This window comes from Eptatretus burgeri, chromosome 2, assembly GCF_056783735.1.
Source record: "Eptatretus burgeri isolate ZD-2024b chromosome 2, Ebu_testis_v1, whole genome shotgun sequence".
Classification (NCBI taxonomy): Eukaryota; Metazoa; Chordata; class Myxini; order Myxiniformes; family Myxinidae; genus Eptatretus; species Eptatretus burgeri.
Window position 1 is genome coordinate 12,850,211 of NC_140962.1, and position 27,500 is coordinate 12,877,710.

The 27,500-nt window shown below is 46.0% G+C and overlaps 1 protein-coding gene across 6 annotated transcripts in view; it reads left to right on the forward strand.

Moving 5' to 3' along the window:
• The first annotated feature begins 1,297 nt into the window (after nt 1-1,297).
• The window catches only part of SYVN1 (synoviolin 1), a 105,950-nt gene continuing 79,747 nt past the window's right edge, over nt 1,298-27,500 (forward strand). Inside the window, exons 1-7 of one of the 6 annotated variants that reach the window (XM_085863330.1) lie at nt 1,344-1,584; nt 1,647-1,677; nt 2,002-2,232; nt 4,379-4,471; nt 5,428-5,580; nt 5,713-5,761; nt 5,935-6,038. In XM_085863330.1, the coding sequence (XP_085719456.1) occupies nt 2,104-2,232; nt 4,379-4,471; nt 5,428-5,580; nt 5,713-5,761; nt 5,935-6,038 (528 nt within the window). In that variant the 5' untranslated portion in view covers nt 1,344-1,584; nt 1,647-1,677; nt 2,002-2,103. The other 5 variants (XM_085863356.1, XM_085863327.1, XM_085863338.1 and 2 more) reach the window with 5 other exon arrangements.

Below are 27,500 nucleotides of genomic sequence, written 5' to 3' on the forward strand. Positions count from 1 at the left end.
TCATTATTTTTTATCTTGGGTGGGTGTGGGTATTCCTGTATTGTTAGTTGTTGTTTGTAAGCTTCATTGCAAGGGAACACACAAGTCAACAAGAAGATTTCTTTTCTGTTGCGGTTTTCACTTCTTTGTGCAGGTCTGCTCGTTATCTTTACACTATATGTATATGTTTATATTTAATAATTGTACTTTACATTTTAATTGCTGTAATATTTTGGGCAAATTACCATGTGCTGCCACCAGAAACATGCTGCATCACAAATATTGTCTTAAATGAGAAAATTCTGAAATGAATTATGCTTTCTCCCAAATTAAAAAGTGATTCACATGCCAACGGCCTTGGTATAAGTGCATGTACAACAACAGTGCTGTTAGCTTGCCTCCACTTGTAATTTATTTCTCATAACTTAGACGTAGCAATACCAACTTGACATTCATTCATCAGAAGACAATCAGTGAGATAGAAAACACATGTGCACAATGCATTTGTACGTATTTTATATGGCGCGCGATGTCTAATCAGTCCACTCTGTGCGAGTCGAGTTCTGGAGATGACGTCAACGGTCACGTGACTGGCGGTTCGCTCAACTCAACTTTTTTGAGGGGCGGGGCATAGCAAGTTGTGAAAAGCACTAGAAATGTTCGAAATATTGGTCTAATTATCCCATTGTTGATTTAAAAAAAAGAAACATGGGTGATTTCTTCACTCGGAAGGTCAAGTTAATATATAAATAACCAGAAAGTTTTGAGTGTCATGGGACCTTTAATGTAATTTTTGTGGTGAATTGATACTTATCTTTCTTATTTATAGTAAAATGTACTTTGTATTATTTTTCTTTAATGCGTATGTAATTTATTATTTTGAACTTTTTCACGAGACATTTTCATTAATAAAAAAAAAACATCTTGAAAAATCCCGCCGCCACTTGTCCGCTATGTTCCACCATGGCGTTATAGTTCGCGTCAGTCGTCACTTGAGTCGGAAGACTGTTCGGCTGTTTCTCGTTCTAATTGGTTGTACGAGTTAGCATTAATTTTTCTTTACTAATAATACCATGTCGTACAGAGCTGTTTTGTATCCGGAAACACCGACGTTTCAAACGAATGGCATGAGGAAGGAATTGATGGGAACCAATGGCGGAGGGCCACGAGCCTGGAGGATTGTCTCAACAAGGAAAAAAAAATGTTTTTCACTTCATAAAAACAAATATCGCGCTAGAAACAAACCACATCAACTAAAACATTGTTTTTGTTAAAAATTTTTTTTTAACTCTCCTCGATATCCCTGAAGTCACTCGAAACGCGTGTCAGCAGGTCACAGGTGTTTTTTTTAATCGTCGAATTGTATTATTCACATTCGGAGGTTCTCAAAAGGCGATGAATATCAAATTGATTTAATTCCTGCAGAGATTAATCGAACGTTTATACGGGACAATGAAAAGGAAAGTTGACGTGGCGGGTCAGGGGTCACGTTTTGATGGCGTGGCTTGTCGAGGGGGAAGTCTGATCTGATCGAGTCGTTCGCGTTGAAACGACCGTCGGCGGACTTGTCACGATCGTCTTGGTGGTGATCCGGTTTCTCCTGAGGTGAAGCCTTTTACCTCATGTTTCTCCTGAGGTGAAGCCTTTTACCTCCGGTTTCTCCTGAGGTGAAGCCTTTTACCTCCGGTTTCTCCTGAGGTGAAGCCTTTTACCTCAGGTTTTCCTGACGTGAAGCCTTTTACCTCAGGTTTTCCTGACGTGAAGCCTTTTACCTCCGGTTTTCCTGACGTGAAGCCTTTTACCTCAGGTTTTCCTGACGTGAAGCCTTTTACCTCCGGTTTTCCTGACGTGAAGCCTTTTACCTCAGGTTTTCCTGACGTGAAGCCTTTTACCTCAGGTTTTCCTGACGTGAAGCCTTTTACCTCAGGTTTTGGTAACCAGACATAATTTAAGGAATCACTTTTGGGCCGTCGTGATGTCTGAAGTTTATTCGATGATTTCCTGTGCTGTGTGTGTTGTCAGATTGAGCCGCACAGTCGTCGATCGCGAACGGAGTGTTCACAGGCTTCGCCCTGTGGGCCGTGGGTCATCACGCTGGAGGCCCAGCTGACGGCTGTGGCCAAAATGCGGCTCCTGGCGCTGAGTGCCGTCAGCGTCGCCCTCACGTCCGCAGTTGTAGGCCACGGGTTCTACCAAAAGCAGCAGTTTTACCCCACTGTGGTGTACCTGACCAAGTCGAGCCCCAGCTTGGCGGTAAGGTTCGCGCTGTGCATTCTGGGGATGTTCCATTATCAAGCGGCTCGTCGAGCGCTCGCCAAGCGGCTTAAGCACTCAAACACTCCATCGAACCGGTTGATAAAAGGAACGGCTGGCTTGGAAAGCGATAGCCTGCTGATTGGTAGTGGAACGCATTGCAGGTGGTTGCTTTGTATGGGATTTGCTGTTTTTAAGTGTTTAAAATTTAACGACTCCTCACCATCCCGAACGTATGTAATCACAGTAACTGTCATGAGCACACGTGGAGGAAGAATCTCTTTTGCCGTGGTCCCAGTAGTAATAACTTGGAAGGAAAGGTATACCTGTTTTCAGATTCTGTGCACACTTTGATTTTTAACCTCCCTGTGTCATTGCAAGTGAAGTTTTAAGTTTTTTTTTTTTTTTTTTTTTTTTTTTTTTTTTTTTTTTTCTTTTCTTTTCCTCCTGGCACTCTGTTTTTAGTTAATACTTGGATGATGCTGCTTGAATACGGAGAAGGTTGCTATGGTGACACTGACTACCTTTGCACAAGAGGGACTGTGCCATGAGCCAGTTCCTTGAACCAAAGAACCACTTGTGGATATCTATGCCACAGGCCGATTCAAAGTTATGCTGGTTAAGTCTGATCGCAAACTATTAGTCTATAATTAAGCCTGGTGTTGGCTTCGTGGTTAGGGTGGTGGCTTGGGTTCCTAGGGTTCTGAGTTAAAGCCCCGTTGGCCGCTGAATTAAAATACACCAGGAGGTTGACTCAGCCTGTCATCCTTCCGAGGTCGGCAAAATGAGTACCAGTGGTACTGGTAAGGGGGACACTGCATCAGCGGCATAGCCGCGTCCCAACCAATGATGCAACCAGCAGCTGCAGGCTGCACTCAGAGAGAGAGAGAGAGAGAGAGAGAGAGAGAGAGAGAGACACAGAGACAGACACAGAGAGAGACACAGAGAGAGACACAGAGACAGACACAGAGACAGACACAGAGAGAGACACAGAGAGAGACACAGAGAGAGACACAGAGAGAGACACAGAGAGAGACACAGAGAGAGACACAGAGAGAGACACAGAGAGAGACACAGAGAGAGACACAGAGAGAGACACAGACTATAATTAACTTAGGATGCCTGTTCCTGTTCTGCTCAAACCTTGAGCGTGAAAGCTGTCAGTTAGCTAAAAACATCTATTAAACACCTTGTCAGCACATACGAAGGACCCCCGTATGGCTTTGAGAAGCCATTTGTCTCATACTATCTTTACACTGATGTATACTTATTGTGTAAAGCGCCTGACAGATTGGTATGGGCGCAAGCTTTGTTTGTGAGGCTGTAGGGCAGTTGTGAATAATAGGTGAGAGATACCTGTGGCAACATTTCAACACGAAGGTAGCGTCAGGTGATTGAGTTATTTCACATTCAACAGATAGTGTGTGGCTACAATAATAGATTGGTTTATATATATATAGTTGCAATGCAGTTTTACAGTTTTTCTGATGGATTTGATAAGATGTGTGGAGCTTTCATCACTGTTTAGTCTTGTGTAAGTTTAAAGTTAAATTTGTTTCTTGTGAAATGCAGGAAAGGGCTGGCGGGAATGTCCGAGAGGTACGCACACGTGCCTCTAAGCTGTGTAGCCTGGGTTTGAATCCCGACCCAGCCATAAACTGTCATCCTGGTGTTTCACGGGCAGGGTGAATCATCAATGCGCGTGCCGTCCCTCGGATGGACGTTAAACTGGGCGTCCCGTCTGCCGGTATTAGTTTGTGGACATTTAAGTTCGCACGGTATTCTTCATGAAGAGTAGGCGAGCTATTTCCGGCACCATGGCCAAATTCCAAATTGCTACCCCAACCACTGAGTCAAACGTCGGGCATGGCGAGCCAATTTGAACATGTGATTGCCTGGATTCTGTTCTGTCAATAAAAAAAACGCGTGAACTACAGGAACCATTTCATTTTCCATAATATATGTTGAAACATCGTGTTCATATGTTGAAACATTGCAAGGCTTTTCATTGATTGTTAACTGATCAAGCTTTACACCGATGCTCACAAGGAGCAATAATTTGTGATTGCACTTTATAAGCTTTGCTAGCATTACGTTTCACAGGCTCACAACTTGAGCATGATACATCTTCGTACTCTTGTTGCAGGTGCTGTATCTCCAAGCGTTTGTTTGCGCACTTATCCTGGGAAAGCTGATTCGAAAGATATTTTTTGGCCAGTTGCGTGCTGCTGAAACCGAGGTGAGACGAAACGAGATGAGATGCACACTGCTGAAACAAATGTTTTTATTTATATATTTCTCTTTGCTTTCGTTTTTATCCCCACGCGTTTTGAAAGAAATTGGGGGGAAATTTTAATCGTGTGTTTGTGTCTGCCACGTTATCTCCTAAACAGTTAGGTACAAATTCACCAAACTTGGTCGTTACATGATCACCGCATGGCACGAAGGTGTAAGAACAGTATCGTGTTTGGCCCTGCCCTTGAAAGTGGGGGCAAACATGGGGTCAAAAGGTTAAATACCAAAAAAATGCAATTACGGGCACGTTTTTAAACATATTGTTTTTTTTGAATGAAACTTTGAAAATGCAATCAACATTGTGGGATGCGTGAAATATGTAACTGTTTTTGGACTTGAATCCCAGTTCATGCCCCAGAGGGTGGGGACTTGGGGTCAAAGGGGGGGGGACGTTTTGACTCAAAATTTGATATTGGGGCATTCCTGGTGGAACTTTTTGCCATCTTTGAACTTTGCTTTAGGTGGGAAGCGTGGGGATTTGAGATGGCGTGCCATTGACTGCAATGGAGTAGTAATGACTCATGTCCAAATTTAAAGTGAGAACCCCTGTTCTCACTTTATAACATGTTGATGATTGCTAAAATGATTGCTAAAAAATGTTTATAATTGTTAAAGTGAGAACATGTTAATGATTGCTAAAATGAAAGACAAGAAAAAGCTGCAAAAGGGAGTTTTAGTTGGTGATTCAGCAGGGCAGCCAAGGATTGTTTTTATGTGGCCGCCCATCCATTTAACAAAAAAAATTTCCTTTCTTTGACAATGCAAGACTGACTTTGTTCTTGATTTTTATTTATTTATTTATTTATTTTACATTGAATTATGTGCCTTAACTTGATTGGCGTTAAAAATGAGCAATCTAAGCTCGATGCTCTTGCGTACTGTACTGCTGTTTTTCGGTAGCATCTAATCGAACGACTATGGTATGCGGTGACCGAAACCTGCCTCGCCTTCACCGTCTTCCGAGATGACTTCAGTCCTCGCTTTGTGGCACTCTTCACTCTACTGCTCTTCTTAAAATGTTTCCATTGGCTCACTGAGGACCGTGTGGACTATGTGAGAAAAGCACTTGTATTCTTTCTTTCTTTCTTTCTTCCCCGCCGTTCCTCAAGATGCTGTCGACTTGTCTTTATGCTTTAAAAGTTGAACAAATTTTCTTGTTTTAATTTCCTTCTCTTGCACCTACAGATGGAGCGAAGTCCGGTCATTTCCTGGCTGTTTCATATCAGAGCTTTGAGTACGTTATTTTATTTTTTAAATTAAATTTTTTTTTTCCATTATGTTTAAACTTCCTGTAAATGGGCTATCAAGCAGTTTTGATTTATGTGATTCTCTTGTTGAAAATGCTCATTTTAAATTGTCTTTCAGTGCCAACCCTCCACTACTTCTCTTGATTTTTGTTTTTCTCAGCTTTGTTCATACTCCTGGCTGCAGCAGATCTGGGACTCATCGTACATGCATATCACTCGGTGGTTTCTCGTGGGGCATCTGTACAGCTCGTGTTTGGCTTTGAGGTTTGTTTGGAGAGGTGGGGAAGTTTCAAGGTGAAAGTGTACTTCTTTGTTAAGATATTGTGTTTTCATGAAATGGGGTGTTTGAAGAGCTTTCAACCAATGACTGTTTGTGGCCAGACATCGTGTCTGTGCTGTTGATCCTGGCAGAAGGTTGGAAAACTGATTTCAAATTGAGTATTTTTAGCTGCGTCGCGTTGCGAACGCTGGCTCTAATAGAGCTCCGCGTTGTTGTTGTTGTTGTTGTTGTTCTTCTTCTTCTTCTTCTTCTTCTTTTATTCTTCTTCTGGTGAAGACAAAACCTTTAGGACATGGCTCTTGGACACATTTGTCCTTGTTTTTAACCTGGTACTCTCAACCTTTACTGCAACCTTTAATTCTGATCTGAAGATTATTTCAGTACAGGATTCAGAACTCTTGAACTGTTCATTGATCTCTACAAACAGGCAGCAGGGTAGCTTGATGACAATGTGCTTGCCTCCGATCTATCTGATTTTTGGATTTTATCCTCGGAGCCTGGAGGGGTTGAAAGTAACCATAAAAACTGCTGCTCTTTTGAAATGCCGATAACGCGCCAATGCGTTATAACTTGTAAGCCATGTTAAGTTGGTTACCTTGCATGCACTTAGAAGTAATGAACCTTTGCAACCTTTCAAACAAAAGTGTAGGGCTTTTGTTCCATGGTTGTTTAGAACCAGCTAGTTTTAAGAAGGGGGGGGGATGAAGAAAAAGTAAAATTAGCTATGGATTTTAATTTTATTTTTGCTTATACAGGTATCAAGGTTCATGGAAGCACAGAACAACAGGGGGCAATGGAATAAAAGTCAAACTGGAGCAAATTTGAAATCCTGTGGGGAAGTGCTGGAAATGAGCAGCAGACATGAAATTAAGATAACTGCCCCAGGAAGACAGCTTTGTAGGCCAGCAAAGAGAGGTGACAATCGGGGGCGAATTGTGTATATAAACTGACCCTGGTCAGCGCCCGAGACCGGCCCACTCACGGGTTGCGGAGGGAGCCGTGACAAGCCTGGCCTGACACTTTGAGCACTTAAGGCACGAAGCTACTGGCGTGCTGTGTTGGGGAAGGAGATTTTGCAGGCAAAATGCACGATTCCAGGTAATTTCTGACCCATAGATTCCATTTCAATTTGGAGTGATTTTTAGCTCGCCTGTTCGAAGAACAGAGAGCAATAGTGATACCCCTGGCGTGAGCGTCAGCGTGAGCGTGAAAATGTTAAAGATTTTTGGTGCAAGTTATTTCCTTTCTAATGTTTTTATCTACCACACTATTTTTTACTGATTACAATATACAAATACATATATTGCTTTAAAATTATTTGGATCAGACTTCACTGCAATGCTTTATAAAAAATATTATTAGACTAGTCTTTTAAAAAACGATAAATGCGTAAACAGGCGAGAATTGGGTGGCTTTGACACCAACTCTGTTTTTTTTTTGCTACGGAGCAATTATTCAAGACTAGTTGGGATATTCATTCTGGGGTTGTATGACCGGAGAATTATGATACTTCAGTGGAATGGGAAAGTATGAACACAAACAAGAATAGACCGAATGAGCACTGAAGAAATAGCACGAGGAGGTTAAGTCCAAGAGAAGGTCCCCTCAGATGTCAGAATTTCATATCCATGTCACAGCTCTAATTTCAATGAGATTTTCATGTCTCAATCTGAAGTTTTATTAATCTTTGAAAGAAAATGGAAATCAGGTTTAAGGCGTGAAATCACATTATTTTGTTTATTACAGCGCGTGCGCTGTATGCAATTGCACCGAGTTTGAAATGTCCCTGGTGTCCCCCCTCCCCCCCCCCCACACGCTTCAAGTGAGCCAATGACGGCCGTCTGGTAGATGGCAGTGCGTAACCTAGACGGAAATGGCGACAATTGACAGAAATACCTGAGTATTTCAATGGAAATTTGTGAAACTAATGTGTTATATATGTGAAAACCATTGAATTTATTGCTTGACGGAAAAAAACCAAGAAACGCTCCCCTCTCATGTACGAACGAACGAAAGACGTCATTTCCGCCCACAATGGCATTTCGCGCCGAACGCTGAAAGCTAAGTTCTTCTTATGCCATCATTCTCTTTAATATTAGCCAGAAACAAGTGTTTCGTCTTGCATTCGTAGTTGAAATTTACTTACCATTATGGCAGATATTGGTGGCAAAGTGATAAGTGGTTCTTTCAATAACATTAGTGTACTCATTTGCTTCACCACGCACGCTGTATTGAAGGATTTCATCATCAGATTCATTCATCAGACCTTCTTCCAGTTTTCAGTAGTCCACTGGTAGTGCTTCATGGCCCAGGCAAGCCTCTTTTTCTTTTTTTTGCCATCTTAGCAATGGCTTTCTTACTGCCACTCGACCTGTCAAACCTGCAGCTCAAAGTCTTCTCTTCACAGTTGAAACTGAGACTCCCTTGCTTTGACCAGTGTTAAGCTGTGCTTGAAGCTGCTGTCCTGTCAGCCGCCTATCACGCAAGCTGTTGACTCTCAGAAACTTGTCTTCTGATTGTGTTGTGGCTTTGGATCTGCCAGACCTCTTCCTTTCAGTTTCCTCCAGTTTCCAAGTGCCTTTTGATGGTGTAGGAAACTGTATTCACTGACACCTTGGCTTCTTTGCAATTTCTCTGAAGGAAAGACCTACACTTTTAAGGGTTATAATGGTCTATCTGTCTTCCTTTGTTTATTGTCTTTTTCTCACCATTATGATAGCAATATACTACTTCCTGCAGTGCAATATTATCAAAATAATGCATCAGAGGTGTAGCAATACAGTCTGTTCCAACACTGCTTTTATACAGATAGAGGGTTTGTAACTAATCAACAAAAGTTGGGACACCTGTAGGAATTGTTTGCATCAACTTTCAAGGCTTAATTTACTTCCATTGCTGCAGAACAGCTGCAGTTGCTAACCCATTACTTATTCCCTGAAAAGGGCTTTTTTAAACAACCCTGAATTTTACATTATTTTTCAGTTTTTGGTAACCTTTTTTTTTGTCACTTCTGGCAGTTTACCGCTTAGCTTTGTACCATTTTTCAGGTTATTCACTGGACTTAAATTACTTAAATTTCAGTAAAAACTGGAAAAATGGAGGTGTTCTAAAACTTTTGACCAGTAATATATATATATATATATATATATATATATATATATATATATATATATATATATATATATATATATATATATATATATATATATTTACATGTTTATTTCAATTGTAATGTGTTTATTTCTGGCTGCCATAGATCTTCGTCGATATTTCTTGAAATCCTGCAACCAAACCCCCCCCCCCTTCTTCCCATTGGCCATTGGTTTCCACATTCGTGGTTCTAACTGTCATGGTATTTTCCAGGACGTAACCCCTGCGGTATTGGAGGGTTTACTGTATCTAGTAGCCAAAATGGACAGATGGAAAAAGACACTCATTGAGATCAAACTATGATCTAGCAGCGAAGAGGAAATGACTTTGAACTATGACTTTCTTTGGACAAAGATTCCTTCTTTGCTGTTGATTCTGACTTCGCAATATGGAAACTGAGGGATGCATAGCAAGTTTCAATGGAATCCTCCAAAAACTGAAGGAAAAAAAAAGAGATTTTAGCAAACTGTTACATTACAAACACACTACCAAGGCTTTGATATGGGATTTGCAGAAATTGAGAATTCAATACTTTTTTGTCAACCAGTCTATTCTGAGTCACATATCGTTTAAGAGCATGGCCTTCGAGTTTACTCTTTTTTTTGACAGGCGATCAATGATTGAGTGTGTGAACATGCCGTTGAGGATATCACTCTCCATCGACATCAACAAGAAAGCTTCTGGATGATCTTGTGACATATATTTCCTGAGGTGATGTTTGGAGAAACTGCTCACATGCTACCTGTGTAACTGGTGGTGTCAACAACATGCTAAAATTAGGTGCCCCCGGCACCCAGGCACCTGTTATTTCGAGCCCTGACGTATACAATGTGTGATAGGTGCTAGAATACTTGTACCTTTTCAAAAACAGGAAACTGCACAATCTTTACAAGAATAGAAGTGTTGTTAAGATTCTTTCTCTTTAATGAAGATCTGTCCGAGCAGCACCAGTTCCATTTGAACTTCATCACAGGGTGGGATGTGCAATTTATAACTGGCTGACGCGCCACCTTTCAGTGAGTCCCAATTCCCGTCGAAGTCGATTTGTTCAATGTTCATCAGGCTTGGTGTGGCGGAAGAATCGAACTGTATCACCTTCTAACTGATGGGTTTCTTCGTCGTCATTGAGGTCTCAAAATCTGACTAGTCAGATGGGCCGATCACCTCATATTACTGGGTGATTTCTTTTTTGAGATGAGGCAGTTGAGCCTCTCATTCTGTCAGTTGGATCATGAGACCAGTCACTAGTCATTCATAAGCCCAAAAGATGATTGGCGGTGGTCCATCGGCCAACCAGCAGACCGGCCGACATGGTTCCGACCAGGCAACCAGGTGGCGCAGTCCACCCATGGTGACAATATTCGTTTATGTTTAGACTTGTGGAGATTAGCAAAGAAAGGGTTTATGGTAGAACGTGTGACATGGACATGGACATGGACATGGACATGGATGTGGAGGGGCTGGCAAGGAAGTGAGAGGGTGGGCACAGCAAGAGCAGAATAGAGCTGGTTAAAAAAAAGCAACTTACAAAGCCACCAAGTTGATCGGTGAGCATAAAGCAGACCCGGAGACTCGGCTTCTTGATGCAGATTCCAATGACACTGAGGGCTTCAGCTTTTAGGACTTCAAAGGGCAGAAAAAGGGCAGCAGCAGCACTAATACACAGTGTGGAGCCATATTCCATGACAGTCTACATGAAGGCTTCATGCAGCATGAAGTTGAAGACTGCAGAGGAATGGATTGGCGCTTCAATGAATTCCAAGGTGGCGGCCAGTTTATGAGGTCAGTTTGGTGATGTAATCTTTCCAAGATGGGTTATAGCTGATGATCAGGCATCGGGGTTCAAGAGACTACCTCTTCCAGAAGCTGACCACATAAATTGATTCGAGTATTTGCCTGCTTGTCATTGCAGAGACAAAGTGAGTACAGTATATGAGTCTCGCAAAGCTTTTCTTCATTGAACAATCTGCTTTCTCTTCTCAACTACAGAATGGTCTGCTTTCTCTTAATTGTTGGAAAGGTAATTCAAAAGGTAATTCATAACAGAGCAATGAAAGACGAGTTCACAAAGCAGATTAATATATGTTTGAGTATTACGAGAAACGCCCTTAATAATTAACAGCCAGATGTCTCCCCTGATCCCCCATAGCACAGGGAGAAGCTTAATTATAATTAAGACCAATAAGCCTCTCCCTATCCCCTGTAGGATCGAGGGAGGCTCATCGCTGTTGTTGGGTTTGTTTTCTACAATTAGCGCCCCAAATTTTTAATGGTACCCTTGGGCTTTAGACCCCAAGGAGTACTAAAAGCACTATTTAGAATTTCTTCATTTTTTTCCTTTTCTTCCTGCACTCCCAATTTCCAAGCTGTATCTGGGACTATCGGAATTAAATTTCACATCAATAATGTGAATATGAAGGATGCGGGGTTGACTCTTTGTTTTTTTTTTGACCTTGACATAATTCTGAGTTATTGCTTCCACATTATTTTTAAGGTCATGACCTAATTATGGACATTTTAACATTTTTCACGATAACTCGACTAAGGTTTGGCTGATCGGAACGAAACTGCCCTCCTTAGATAGCCAAGAGCAAGACACATTTACTCTTATTTTAAATCCTGCTCCTCTGGGTTAAAGGTCAAAGTCTTGCACCCCAGGAATACTGAACCACCATTTTGGTTTTTCTCCCAATGTCCAAGCTGTATCTTGGATCTGGCTGGGACTTTCGGAATGAAATTTTGCATCAATAATTGGAATAAAAAGTATCAGGGTTTGACGTTTATCTAATTTTTAAGATCATGATCCAATTATAGACATTTTAACCAAGGCAAAACCAAAAACCAAATTTAACCAAAAATTTGGACTTCCGGTTTTGGAGCAGCGAGAGGTCTCCTTCGGGGCTCCCTGCTGACGTTCTCAAAGCTAAGTTTCCGGTTGTTATTTGTCCTGTTTTAACTGTTTAATTTTCTCACCTACATGTTACTGTGTGTTGCTAGTTCGGTTTTGTTTCAAAAATCGTGCTATTTTGTGAGTATTTTTGTCGACGTTCTTCCCTGGTGCTTGAGGCCTAGGCCTAGGCTTGAGGCCTACCGGTTCCACTCGGTGTTCAATCGTTTATTTTTTTTGTTTGTTTGTTTTTTTTCTCCCCATTACCTTCAATTTTGATCCTCCCCACTTTCCAAACATCCCCCATTCTCCCAACTAATCTCTTTCTTATCTCAAAAAAAAAAAAACAACCCGACGACAACAACAACAACACGCTCACCTTCTCCCGATTCTGCTTCTTCATCTTCCTCTTAACTTCCTCCTCGTCTTCTTCCTCGATTTTTTTTTTTTTTTTTTTTTTTTTTTTTTTTTTTTTAACACTTCCATGACCTAATCTGTTGAACTCTCTCATACATTATTTTTAACAACAAAAACGATCTTATAATGCTTCATCTTCCTCTCTCACACATGTGGTACTCTTTACTGTTTCACAATGCACTACTCTTCTGCTATTTTAACAGACTGCTCTTATTTCGACCTCTCCTTCATTCCTTGCCTAAAAAATCCAACTATTACAGCGCTTCTTCTCTCCATGCTCTGAATTCGCCTTCATTGCATCCATCAAGAATTGTGTTAAATCGCATCTCTGACCTAAAACTTTTAAAAACCACAGTTTGCCATGGATACTCGCTTTCCATAAACCATTCTTTTTTTCCAACCTCAGTGCCAACTCACCCCCCTCACCCCTCACTCTCACTCTCAAAGCAACCATCCCACTCTTCTCCCTCCAAGCCTCCCTCTCACCTCTCTCAAAAATTCCCCCTCACCTTTCTCCCACCTTTCATCCCCCTCACTCTTCCTTCTCAAAGTTGCCCCCCTCTCATCCACCAACCTGCCTCCCTCCACTGCCCTCTCACCTCCATCTCTTCACTCCACCTCCTCAAATCCTCAACTGCCTTCTTCCTTGTCTCTTGTCCCCCCTCTCCCCCAGCACCACAGAGCCTTTTCTCCTCCTCATTCGGCCCCCTCCCCTCGCTATTCTGCAATACCCCACACTCCTTCAGCAACCCTCCTTACCTGCCCCCCTCATCCCTTGTCCTACCCTCCCCCTCCCCCTCCACCTCCTGCACCCAAAGCCTCCTCCCCTACCTCTTCATTAAAAGTGTGGACCTCAAATATCCGGGGCCTTCGCTCAAACCTTTCAGATCTTTCCATACAGGTTGCCACTGACAAACCAGACATTATCTGCCTAACAGAAACTTTCCTCTCCCAAGACGTGTCTGACTCCCAAGTATCTCTCCCCGGTTACTCCCTCTTACGGTATGACAGACCTGAGCCTCGTCCTGGTGGAGGTGTTGCTCTCTTCATCAAAGACTCTATTCCTCACTCTCCATGCACTGCTCTCACTCCCCCACACCCCCAGGAATACCTCTGGCTTCGGCTTCCCTCCACTCCCACCTCATGTTTATATGTGTACTGTACCGTCCACCGAATAGTGATGACTCCATCTACACCTCACTATCTGAAAACATGGACCATCTTCTATCTTCTCATCCAAACTCTCTTCCTCTTATGTGGTGACTTCAATTGTCATCACGCCAGTTGGCTCGGTGTGGGTACCTCTCTCACCTGCCATGGCACCTCAGCAAAAGCTTTCTGCGACTCATTGGGACTGATTCAATCGGTCAACTTCCCGACCCGGATCTCAACCAATGGTACTCCATCTCTTCTGGATCTGATTTTGACAAATTTCCCTGACAATATCTGCTGCTCTTCCTTCGCTCCAATTGGTTCTTCTGACCACGTCCTTGTCAAAGTGGACATCTCTCTGGCTATTATCAGAGAACCACCTCACCGCCGTCGAGTCTGGCATTTCACTCAAGCCGACTGGCAGGGTCTCCGAGCAGCCATCAAACTTACAGACTGGTCTCCTATCACTACTTTCTCAAACATCAACTCATCCTGGGAATTCTTTCAAAGAAACTTGCTCTCCCTCATGCACAGATTTATCCCCTCTCGTGTTCAGTTGTCTTACCCTTCCTCCCGCCCTTGGTTTACTGAAGCTTGTGGCGAGGCAGTTGTCCTGAAACAACTTGCCTTTGCCTCATGGAAAGCAAACCCAACTGAGGGCAATCTCAGTTCTTTCCACAAAGCTCGGAACAAGTGTGTATCTACCCTCAGGAGAGCCAGAAAACAACATCTTTCTCATCTCAAGTCTGAACTCTCAAACCTCTCTCCCTCCTCAAAATCCTGGTGGCGTTTAATCAAATCTGTTTCTGGTGTATGTTCCCCCTCCATCCCCTCCCTTACCTCAAATGGCCGCACTGCTGATTCCACACGTGATAAATCTGAATGTCTAAACTCGGTGTTTGCAGCTAAATCTTGTGTCCTAAACCCATCACTATCTCTACCCACTTTACCCAGTCGCACCCAACTGTCCCTGGACTCTGTGTCCTTTTCTCCTAACAAGGTGAAGAGCTTGCTTTCAAACCTCGAGTCAGATTCTGCAACCGGTCCAGACGGCATCAGCCCACGTGTCCTCAAAGCCTGCTCTTCTGCTCTTGCTCACCCTCTCTCTGTTCTATTCACCCTCTCATTTGCCCAAGGTCATCTGCCATCTGCTTGGAAATCTGCTAACATCACTGCCCTGCATAAAAAAGGTGCAAAAACAGATCCCTGTAACTACAGACCAATCAGCCTTCTCCCAATCATCAGCAAGGTGATGGAATCCATCATCGCTTCAGACATGAAATCCTTCCTCTTCTCCAATGGCTTGATTTCCAATCATCAATTTGGTTTCAGACCAGGTCACTCTACCCTGGATATGCTGCTTCTGCTCTCCCATCAATGGATGGAGGTCCTCAATGCCAGACAGGAAATCCGAGCCGTATCCCTGGACATATCACGTGCTTTTGACACAGTCTGGCACCCTGCCCTACTCACCAAACTCTCTTCCCATGGTATTCAAGGCCATCTCCACTCATGGCTCGCAGACTTCCTCTCCTGTCGCAGTCAACGTGTGGCCCTAAATGGAGTTCTTTCATCCCTTCTTCCTGTGCAGGCTGGAGTTCCTCAAGGTAGCGTTCCGGGCCCTGTTCTTTTTCTGGTTTTCATCAATGATCTCTCGGACTCTCTGGAAAATCCTCTATTTCTCTTTGCCGACGACTCCACCCTCTGCCGTACCATCTGTCATCCCTCAGACCGGCAAGCAGCAGCTTCTTCGCTCACTGCAGATCTGGATAAAATCACAAACTGGTCCAACACGTGGAACATGTCTTTCAATCCAGACAAATCTCACACTCTCACTATGTCTCTTCGAAAGGACCGTTTACAAACCCCCCCCCATCCACTTTCTTAACAATCCTCTGGAAGAAGTCTTTTCTTTCAAGCTTCTAGGTCTCACTATCTGCCATGACCTTTCCTGGGAAAGTCACATTTCCAAACTCGCCTCAAAAGCCAGTCGCCGACTGGGAATCCTCCGTCGTGCTAAGTCCTTCCTCGGCCCTCTTGAGCTCCTGACCACTTACAAAGCTTTTGTCCGTAGCCTGATGGAGTACTGCTCTCCCCTCTGGGCTGGTGCTCCTGCCTCCCACCTTTCTCGGCTTCACGCTGTCGAAACCAGGGCATTTAAGATCATCGGCATCTCCCGCAATGAAGCTGAGTCTTTGGGCCTCTCACTCAATCACCGCAGGTTGGTCGGTGGTCTTTCTGTCTTCTACCGACTCCTCTTCAGCCTTGCCCCCCCTGCTCTCTCTGCGATTTGTCCCCACCACATTTCCACAGGGTGGTCAAGGTCCGCCAACAACCCCCTTCTGGTAAAACTACCAAAATCACGAATCACTGCTCATCTTCACTCTTTCATTCCTCTTTTTTCCCGCCTTTGGAATAATCTTCCTCACTCTATGCTTTCCCATTCTTCCCTCCAGGCTTTCAAAACAGCTGTTCACCACCACCTCTTATCTTCCCCCATCCAAATCCTCGATCTTTTCTACCCCCGATAATCCACCCAAGCCCACTTCCTTCATTTCTCCTGCTTTCCTTCCTGAAAGTCCCTGAAATGTCCATCTTCTCTTCGCCATGTTCCCCGTCCCATCCCCATCCCTCTCCCTTCCACAGTTCACCTAATGTGTCTGTTCCCCACTGTTTTGTCCCTTCCACTCCAGCCCCTCTTGTCTCATGCCTCCTTGCTGTGAGTTGTGTGTTCGCTCTCATACGAGCCTCGACCAAGGTATACAAAAAAAACAAAAAAAAACATGGGAATTCTTCCGGTTTTTTATTTTAATTTTAATTTGCATGCAGGTCTAAAGCAACATATGCTAAGTGACTGAAAATATGGTGAAGGTCTCTGAATTGTGATACAATTAAAGCCTCTGAAGTGTCTTTCGTAAAACCCTCTCCTCCCAGCACTGGTAGCGGCATTAAACGGTACACATTTATGTGGAGAACATGCATCTGCCCCACCTTTGGAACCCCCTGATGGGGGAGGGAGGGAGGGAGCAAATGAAGTTGCTACAACCTTTGTGTTATGACCATCATGCCCTGAGATTGGATAAGTAATGACTGAATGCATCAGCCGTAGACATGCAGAGACAGACAGACACAAAATTGCACATTTTAGTATGATGACACTTGCAGTCAGGACCGGTCATGGTAGAGGAGTCAAGAGAAGTTATAAATTTCTCTACGTTGGCCAGAGGGAAGTTCACATGTTGTGTAGGATGTTTTAAGTGAGTGGGGTGAAGGTTGGGTACAGGAAGAGTGTAATTGGGGACCTTTGCCTTTTCTGCGAAGGTTGAGTTAAGGCAATCAGCTTTTGCATGAGCAGTATTCAACAAAGGAACAAATTAGTACGTCTCATAAACAGACAACCAAATCAACAAGTTTATTTTTGTGGATTATGAAAGACCTAGTTTGAACCTCATGTTGACCTGATCCTGAAGATGTTGCACGTCTGAAGACTGCAACATATTGGCTATGAGCTTTTCAGAGAGAATTCGGGTTCCCATCAGTGGGGCTTGCTTTCCAGGAGGAAAATGTAAACTACTTTCTGGCAATTTCCTTGCTGCTTGAATCGTTGTACTCAAGATGGGATTGTTGAGCTGGAGGTGTGATGGTATGAACTCTTGGAGGAGAAAGACTTGTTTTTTTGAGAAATTATTCCTTGGCACTGTCCATCTGGAGATGAAGCAGTTTATCAGTCGGTGAAAGAGAGATTTCAGGTTACACCAATCTACCTGATTAAACTGCTTGACATGGCAGTACTTTGGTGGTTTCCTGATGATCACCAAGGAGATGGACATTTTCAAGAGCAATTGATCTGAGTAGTGAAGAAAAGGAAGAGAAGCAAAGTTTTGAGGGGGGAAAATTGTACATAATCATTCAAGTAAAGCAGAATGGCAGCCAGTCGGGGGCATATTGATTTGGAATCCAACAGATTGGGAGAGGTTGGAGGTGTCACAAAAAGCCTTGAGAGCAATACCATGGTCAGTGGTGTGAGAATCGACACCAAGCCAGCTGGAATGGTGACAAGTTGAAGTTACTGAAGATGAGGAAAGGAAGGAGGCTAGGTTGGCTGAGAGCCTCAGGTACGGAGTCATCACAGTTCAGAGGGTGGTTGACCATGCACTTATCTCTGGAGAGGGACATTGATCAAATGTTAAGAAAGTGATTTAGATCTAAAGTAAACCAAGATAAACCAGACAAAGCATTTAACAATGCAAATCTTTGCCAGGATACATCGGTTACTGGTACGGAATCACTCGTTCACTGACACAGCAGAACACTTTGTGAATGGGTGTGGCTCAGAGGAAATGAATGGATTATCCGAGGACAGTGGTTCTCAATTATTTTTGTCTAGGTGACCCCTTTTTATATTTTGTGGATGAAAAAATTAGATTGGATTAAAAATTGAGATTTAAATTGGACAATATTGTCATGGCATTCGTCCAGGTCGGCAAACTTGGTCATCATCATAGAACTCCCGACCATTACAAATGATGGTGTTGCTTCCTGGTTGTGATTGGGTGGGCCTTGGAATGTCTTGGTGACGCCCGGATGGGAACCACCTGCCCTCAATGAAGCGGCTGTCGGTATTTCGTTGTTGGAAACACATATAGACAGATAACAAAGGAATGATTCGTGTCAAGAAGGGGAGGAGAAGAGTGTGGGTGTGGACACCTACAGTACGAAGTGGGAGAGGAATCACAATAATCAACTCCTAATACATTCTTCAACACATTCCCTGTCATTTCCACAAACATACCATACTATTATGCTAGAGATTTACTCGTGGCATAACTAGGTTCTATTACTCCCATTACCCCCATCACATACCCACAACTATATATGAACAGCCAGTCATCAGTTGCCTTGCTGTGTACAACACCATGCCAGTTTACTACTTGTATCACTTGTGCTTTACCTGCAAAATAAACTCAAGTTTGAACTTCACAAGCCTGCTGATTTGGGAATTGATTGTTGAAATAATTTTAGGATTCATGACAATATATGATATAGAAATTGATTGCAGTGAATGGTCTCAAACTTGGACATGATGCACATTTATGGTACTAGTACGTGCCCATAAAAAAAAAAATAATAATAAAAAATAGATAAACCACACAGGCCATTTCTTCGCTCTCACGTGCCCGTACGTGCGTGACCCGGAAGTTCGATATTATTCGCAGTTACGATTATTCGCAATTTATTTTTAATACCCAATTATTCAATTAGCGCCAACGTATTTTACCTTTTAGCAATGTCGTGGCAAGGAAAAACAAAAAGAGAAGAGAAGAGAGAGAAAAAATTTACTTCCTGGTTCGGAGCATACCAGCACTCTGGTCCCGAAATTTATACACCGTCTAATATGAAAACGATCATAACTTGTGCCATTGTGTTTATCGATAAATGCGCATAAGAAATCGAGAAATTATTAGAATACACGAAGTCATCACTCTCCGGAAGCCTGTATGTTGTAACCCGTAATGGGGAACGTGGCTGTGCTTCCCTTCCCCATCGGCCACGCCCACGCAACATCGTGTCTCGTCATTGGTTTGGTAAATAAATGGCCATAACTTGGGAAGCACTTGTCCGATTAATATCAAACCTTGAAAAGGCACATCCTCAGGTCCCCAGCAATATACCTGGCAAGTTTCAATTAGATCGGACCAGAGGTTGTCGAGAAACAGCGGTCACACACACACACACACACACACACACACACACACACACACACACACACACACACACACACACACACACACACACACACACACACACACACACACACACACCTGGAATTATAGATAGATAGATAGATAGATAACATCAACCAATAATTGAACAAGAAAAAGACATTATGCAGAACATGATACTTGCGTAATCCACCCCCCTCTCCAAAGGTCGCCACGGATACATCAAATTGTTCATTTCATTAAGATTAAAATTGACAATATTAATCAAAGCTCAGGTGAATCGGATGAAAATTGATTATTTTTCAGATTGAAATTGATGATTTTAGAAGTTTGATCTTGAAGATAGCTGGTTTCCAAAATCAGTGATGGATGATGCAATTACTGCTTCATTTTCAGGTTAATCAGATGAAAACTGATGATTTTTCAGAGGAAATGTGATGATTTTAGAAGTTTGGCCTTGGATTTTAGAAGTGAGAGGTTTGGCCAACCTTGGGTTGGCCTTTGACCTTTTGACCTCAAATAGTTGGTTTCTCAATGCAGTGACACAATATGCAAATCTTGTTCAAATTTCAAGTCAATCGGATAAAAAAATGACGATTTTAGAAATTTGACCTCAAGATGACCTTTCACCTCAAAACCAATAGGCTTCTCAGTTGAGACTATCTCTACATTAAGGTGAAGTTTCATGAAAATTGGTTTTAATTTATGGCTTATGGGTGATGGACAGACAGACAGACAGACAATAACAAAATCGACTGACCAATATACTTGAAAAAATCTTCGATTTTGCAAGTAATTCGACATAAAATTGTTATGGTTAAATTGCACAACTTTGGCGAACCTGTGGGTTTGGTGCTAGTCAAGACTGTAAGCCTTACAACATACTTCAAACCATGGGTGGTGTAGACCACTGATTCTCAAACTATCTGATGTGGCGGACCGGCAGTTTTTTTTTTTCCAATGTGCCAGGGACCGGTACCATATTTGTGCCATATTATTATTTGCTTATGATCCGAGAAAATATTTTTTGAACACCAGTAGTGATATTAATTTATACCGGAAAAATAATAAAATATAATAAAAGTTGACACTATATATATATATATATATATATATATATATATATATATATATATATATATATATATATATATATATATATATATATATATATATATATATATATATATATATATATATATATATATATATATAATATATGTGTATATTGTTGCGGATTCGCGCCCGCCGGCGTGCGAACGGCCACGTAACTCGAATCGCGGCACGTCGCCCACCGGACGGACAATCCCGTCGTGACCCTCTCGGACTAACGCCGGGAACTAGTCACGGGTGGGCCTTTCGGCCTCACCACGATCGTGCCAATCGGCCCCCCGCGTGGGATAGGGTTGCTCGCCAAATTCGACCTACCTAAGTACCCACACGGAGGGTAGACCGGGCGATCGCACCTCGCCGCAGGTCGACTTCGGACACGGGCCACTTTAAGCGACCCGTTCCGTACTATCCGGATAACCGAGCGGTGTTATCGTCAACCTGGACGGTTCGATTAATTATCGGGCGTTTTAGCCCACGACCAACCCTTTACGTGAAGTTAGATGGAGATTCAATAAAGGAAAAGACGAAGCGAAATGGGAAAACAGTTCAACATAAAGCACATTTATTTCGTGATGAACGGAAAGCACACATATACAATTACACCAAAAGCAAATCTAAAAGAAGAAGAAACACACAATAATGCACAAAAAGCAAATGTAAAAGCAAAACACAATGCAGAGCGAACCGACAACCGAGCACACGGCAACACTAATACAGTTTTACTTCACAGACGGCACCGACAACACATATACTCAAAGCAAAAGAAAAGGACCACCCTCAAGGATGATGGGGGCAGACGGGCCTGGGGCCGAGACCGCGTCGGGCCTACCCGTCTGATGAGCCGCAAAATGGCGGTGGCGCCCCGACTCCGCGGGCTTCGCGGACAGTGTCTGGAATGGGGTGGGAACGGGGCCCCCTTCTCGCACTATCTCAGCGCGGGGGGAAACAGGAGGGGGTTGTTGATGCTCGGGGGAAGGAGGGTATCTCCCTGGCTCGGGTCCCGCGACGAGCGTCTCCACCACGACCTCGGTCGCGTTACCGGCCTCTCCTCTCCGCAGCTCCCCGACTCTGACACGAGCACCCCCTCGACTGCCTTCACCGCCGCCACCTCTCCAACTCTCCACAGCTCCGTCCAACTGCCTTCTCCGACTCCTCTCTTGACTGGCTCTTCCCAACTCAACTCCGAACTCAACTTGACTGACTCAACTACGAGCGAACGCGGCCCTTTATAGCCCCCGTGGCCTCGCTCCTTCACCTTCGACCCTTTACCTCTGGCTGGCTCCCCATTGGACAGAAGAAAAGTGGGCGTGAATGCTTTTTGATCCATGAATTTGCATATAGCGATATTACTCCGACGCACCTGGAGGCGGGGCCAAATCGCCCCATGCTCACTGATAGGACGGAACAGAAGTGGGCGTGAGTCGTTTTTGATCCGATTGCTTCGGAAAGGCCGGCGCCTTTGCACCCGCTGCTCGGTGCACGCCCTGCACGAGTCCAGTATCGGTGCCCACAAGCGACGCGGGAATGGTGGTGATGCGATGGTTGCGAGGGCGAGTTGTGACGGTAAAGGTCGTGGCTGTTGTTGTGAAGCGGCGTTGCGGTTGGTGGTTGTTGTGTGATGGCTGTTGAGACGTGGTTGGTGGTGGTAGTAATGGTAGTAATGGCGGCTGGTCCAAAATAAAGATAGTAAAAGAAAAACGGCTATCTCGAGGGGTCGCAGCCCGCATGAATGACATTTATTCCCTCTAAACAACGGGTTTGGGCCTAACTACACATATACTTCCAGAGATATCTCACCTAAGGGACCTGAATGGTGGTTTGCGAATTTCGTCAACCACAACACTACATTTTACCTACGGATCCCTGAGTGCGACATTCATGGTATTCGTGTCCCCAAAATAAATAACCTGAGGGCTGAGTAACTACCTAAACAAACTCACTCACACGGACGACTTAAATAAAATTGCCGGCGCTAGGACAGACATGCCCGGGGCGCACTCATATTTACAGTACATCTTAACCTTAACTTACAAATTTTACACTAAACCATGGCCCAGGATCAATGAACTCTGCAAAAAGAAAGCAGTTAGCAGGGAGCCAGGCTGCTCGCATGCAGTCTCTGGCTCAAACAATGCAGGTGACAGGGAACGTGGCCGGCTGCTCACACGCAGTCCAAGGCCTTCCCTTTTGAACTGAACGCAGTGAAAAACAACGGTGCATGGGCCGCACAAACGCAGTCTCCGTGCCAGCTCAAGTGGCACACGCAATGAACACAACGGATGGATGAATGGATGGACGCAACCACGGTGCACGGGCCGCCACTGCAGGCCCGTGTTGTAGCTGCCAACAGGGCAGTTCTCGCAGCTTGCAAACTGTTGCTTTTACGATGATCCCGGCGCGCATGGAAATGAACAGGGGGGGGGGGCAAAGCAAAATTGAACGGGGCTGGTGAACAGGGGCAGTGGGCATGGCATGGCAAGGGCAGCAGGCAAACACAGCCTGCAGAAGAAGGCCGCTGCAGGCAAACACAGCCCGCAGAAGAAGGCCGCTGCAGGCAAACACAGCCGGCAGATGAACTGGCCGGCACAGGCCTTGAAGCACAGCAGCTGCAGACAATCCGACCGGCACAGGCCTTGCAGCACAGCAGCTGCAGACAATCCGACCGGCACAGGCCTTGCAGCACAGCAGCTGCAGACGATCCAGCCGGCACAGGCCTTGCAGAAAAACAACAGCTGCCGATGAAGTGGGCCGGCCTTTGCCTTGCAGCAACGCAGCCAGCAGATGAAGCTGGCCAGCCTTTGCCGTTCAGTGGAGGTTGGTGGAGGGAGTGCGGTGGTGCTGGCCACTCGGAAGGCGGGCTCGGACCTACCCTACGGTCTCCCTCCCAACCTATCGCCTTTGCCTGTCACTGTCTATACCCACTCCCTTAATTTGCCAAACCCCAATTTAGCCCCAACTTATTTTTTTATTTTTACTTCCCCACTATAAATCGTCCCCTAACCCCCTGTACTGTCCTTGTTCGGCTAACCTTTCCTGTCACCTAGCCTACTCCCAACCCCTACGTTCCCTTCCCGGAGGGGAACAAGGGAGAGCTAGCGTCCTGTGTCGAGGCCCAACGAAGCCTCAGAATGGCCTCCCCAGAGTTCGGCGATCTATAACCAAAGTGGGTCCAGCGGCCCACAACGAGAGCGAGGGGATGGATGGTGCGGAGGGGTACATCTCCTAATCTACCCTAACCATTTAACTGTTAAACTACCCCGGGGCTTTCAACAAGCGCCTCTCGCTTAAACTATTGGTTCTAACAACCCAGATTCCTGTCGCCTGTGTTGGTGTCCCCACAATTTCGGGCCTCGCCCCCCAATTTTCTCTCCGTGCCCTCACACGGTCTCATGGCTGGGACGCGTGGCTCCCTTTGGCAGGCACGACCCTCTGCCGAATCTCCAGCTATGGCACCACCGGGCACTACACTGCCTCCGAGCCTACCAGCTCCCTAACACCGGGGAGTGCCCCCCATGGCACCTCCCCTGAAACGCACACGTGGCAGGCTGGCTTCCCGGGCCCCTTTCCGAGGGTCACCCGTGCCCACAGCACTGCCCACGCGGCTAATGGCGCCCCGGGCCCCCGCACCAAGCAGGCGCACCCGTGCCCACTACGCTATCCCGGCCCCCCATGGGCCCTTGGCCTACCACGGCCGACTAGCCTGGTGCCCGGGGTACCCACTCAGCGATACTCACCTTTCGCCACCACGCTCCCAGCCTGTCAACAGGGCTCCTGCACCCCTCCAAACGGGTTTCGAGCCTACACTCCCACCAACAACAAAACGACCTCCATTTTGTAAATTTGACTTACCCCCTAACTCACTCTACACTGACCCCAGGGTCCCTTGGGCGGGAGTCACTCCTCCCCCCAATCACTCATCGCACCATGCAGTCCCCATTCGCTCCACTCACACAGACCCGCTGGCCTCACTCACTCAACAAGTACTCACCTCACAACTTTTCAACACACACACCACTGAACTCTGCCATCCTTCTAACTACATCCCCTAACTAACTCGTGCTCCCACGCGTCCCTTACACTAAAGCACGTTCCTTTTAACACTACGTAGCTAAGCTACGTCCCCGCTACACATCCAAAGTCTGTCTCTGTCTCCAAAATAATCCCATACTCCATTTTCCCAACCTAAATCTGACTACAATCCCTCTACCTAATCCATTCCACGGACTCCATGAGGACTTACCCCTGCCCCATGAAGTCGGTCTAACTAAGCTAACCCTTCCCCCTAACTAGTTTCCATCCTGTGCCCTGGCCAAGGGGGTCTTCCACCCCTTGCCCAGGAATCCTGTGCACCCGAAAGTGAGGCTTGCTGTTTTTTTTTTTTTTCTAATTGCGCAACACCAGCGCGGCAACTCACAGCTCGCGTACTTTGCACCTGCCCGTGACGTCATGCAGCTGCACGTGTACCTCGTCCCTCCTTGGACGGTACTATCCGGCAGGGATACCCCTCCTGCCGGATTCCAACCCCGCGTGCAGCCATGACGTCACCGTGCGCATAAAAAAAACACAAGCCCCACGTCTCGAGGGGTTCCCCACGCGAACACATGTGCTTTGCCCGTTGGGGCTTAACACACACGATCGCGTGGAGAACCCGTCCGGTCCAAATCCATAATCCTGCCTAAACTTTGTCCGTCCGCGGGATCGGCAAATCCACCGCGTGCGTTTCCGGACCGGGACTTCACTCTCGCAAGCGAGCACGTGGGGGCCTCGTGCGTTGCACAGCACGGACCTCGTGCTCACTGCTGGGTGAACCCGGCACGGTCCCCGAAACAACTACAGCCGCTACCCGGCTTTCTTTCCTCTGTCGTCGTCGTCGTCTCCATTCAACACACGCACTCCCGCATGTTACGACGCTAACACACCTCACCATTAAACTCACACCGGGAGACGCGGCTGCATGTTCACACATGCCGACCGACATCTCCCTTACACACAACGACCTTGCACACGCTGTCTCTCTCACGCATACCACCTCCCTCGCACACGTGGCTCCACTCACTCGCGGCCTTCCACTCACTCGTGCCATTTCCCTCACACAAACCATACCACTCACACACGCGGGGGCACTCGCCCGCGGTGCCTCACTCATACTGGCCGTTTCACTCACACACACGGCCTCTTCCACTTGCGGTGCCCCTTTTACACACGGCGTGCTGGGAAGCACGTACTCCGGCACAATCGCCACCACACCACTCACACACGGGGTCGCTTCCACACACGGGGACGCACTCACACCTTGCACCACACACAGGGACAACCACACTGGGGATTCGTGTCCCCACAAGAATCTCCGGGGCCTCTATACCCCCCAAGCTCTCCATGCACCTGTCCACAGCACTCCTCCCCTCGACCTCGCAAAGCACGACCGAACTCACCTGGTCGTGACTCGCCTCAAGGGGGCATACTCCCTCCCCTCGTTCCTGGAGGAGGCCATCCAACTGCTCGCACCGGGCCTCCACCCAGTCTGCGAGCTCACCCCCATTGTCCTCCACTACCTCCGTGTGTGTGTGCGTCTCTATCGCCGTCTTCATCGTGTAGTCTTCCCTCTATCGTTCCCATCTCCCGTGTCTCTGCCAACTCAGTCACCTCTTCACCCTTTACCTCCCTTGTCTCAACTATTATTTCAGTCTCTTCCCTTGTTATCTCCCTCGTGCACGTCTCCGTCACCCCAATTAGTTTGTCCCTCTCGGTTACCGTCACTTTTTCCGTCACGACCCTCGCCCAACACGTCCCCCGAATTATTTTTTCCTTACCCGCCTCCACCGCGGGCCCGACAGCCGTTGCACTCCCTCCCAGCTCGTTCGCTCCCACACGTGGCGTCGCTATTTTGAGCTCCCCGGTTACTGCCTTCATGCCCGCCTGCAGGCTTCAGCCCATGTTCCGCGTCTCACCCCGCAGCCCTTTCATTTCTTCCTTCATGTTTGTTTCCATCTTTTCGTTCATGCTTTTTATTTCGTTCATTTGTTGTGTATTCGCATCCATTTTTTCGTTCATTTGTTGTGTATTCGCATCCATTTTTTCGTTCATTTGTTGTGTATTCGCATCCATTTTTTGTGTATTCGCATCCATCTTCGCTGTCATTTCCGCCAGCATGGCGCATAGCTGGGCCATGTCGGGTGCGCTTGGGTGAGCTGATTCGGCAAGGATCGGGGGGTTTTGGCGGAGGGGGGGAGGGGAGGTGTCATACACTGCGGCCGCCGCCGCACCTATTTCGGGCTCTGGGTTCAGTTGGGCGAGTTCGTGTTCCTGCACAACCAACATTTCCTGCACGGGGATTTCATCCTGGACCATGGATTCTACACATTCTACATCCATTTCTAATACCCGCGGCTCCCGCTCGCCTTGAGACGCCATCTTATTTCTCGTAAAGGGTTAATTTAGCTCGCTCGTAATTTGGAGGGAATCGGGGGTCGCTCCTCTCACCCCTGGACCGATTCCCGTGAATTTAGCTGGAGACAGGAGAGCCCGTTTTCCCGTTCTCCGATACCAGTACCGCGAGGAGGGCGATGAGTTTATATCGCACGACCTGACACCAGTGTTGCGGATTCGCGCCCGCCGGCGTGCGAACGGCCACGTAACTCGAATCGCGGCACGTCGCCCACCGGACGGACAATCCCGTCGTGACCCTCTCGGACTAACGCCGGGAACTAGTCACGGGTGGGCCTTTCGGCCTCACCACGATCGTGCCAATCGGCCCCCCGCGTGGGATAGGGTTGCTCGCCAAATTCGACCTATCTAAGTACCCACACGGAGGGTAGACCGGGCGATCGCACCTCGCCGCAGGTCGACTTCGGACACGGGCCACTTTAAGCGACCCGTTCCGTACTATCGGGATAACTGAGCGGTGTTATCGTCAACCTGGACGGTTCGATTAATTATCGGGCGTTTTAGCCCACGACCAACCCTTTACGTGAAGTAAGATGGAGATTCAATGAAAGAAAAGACGA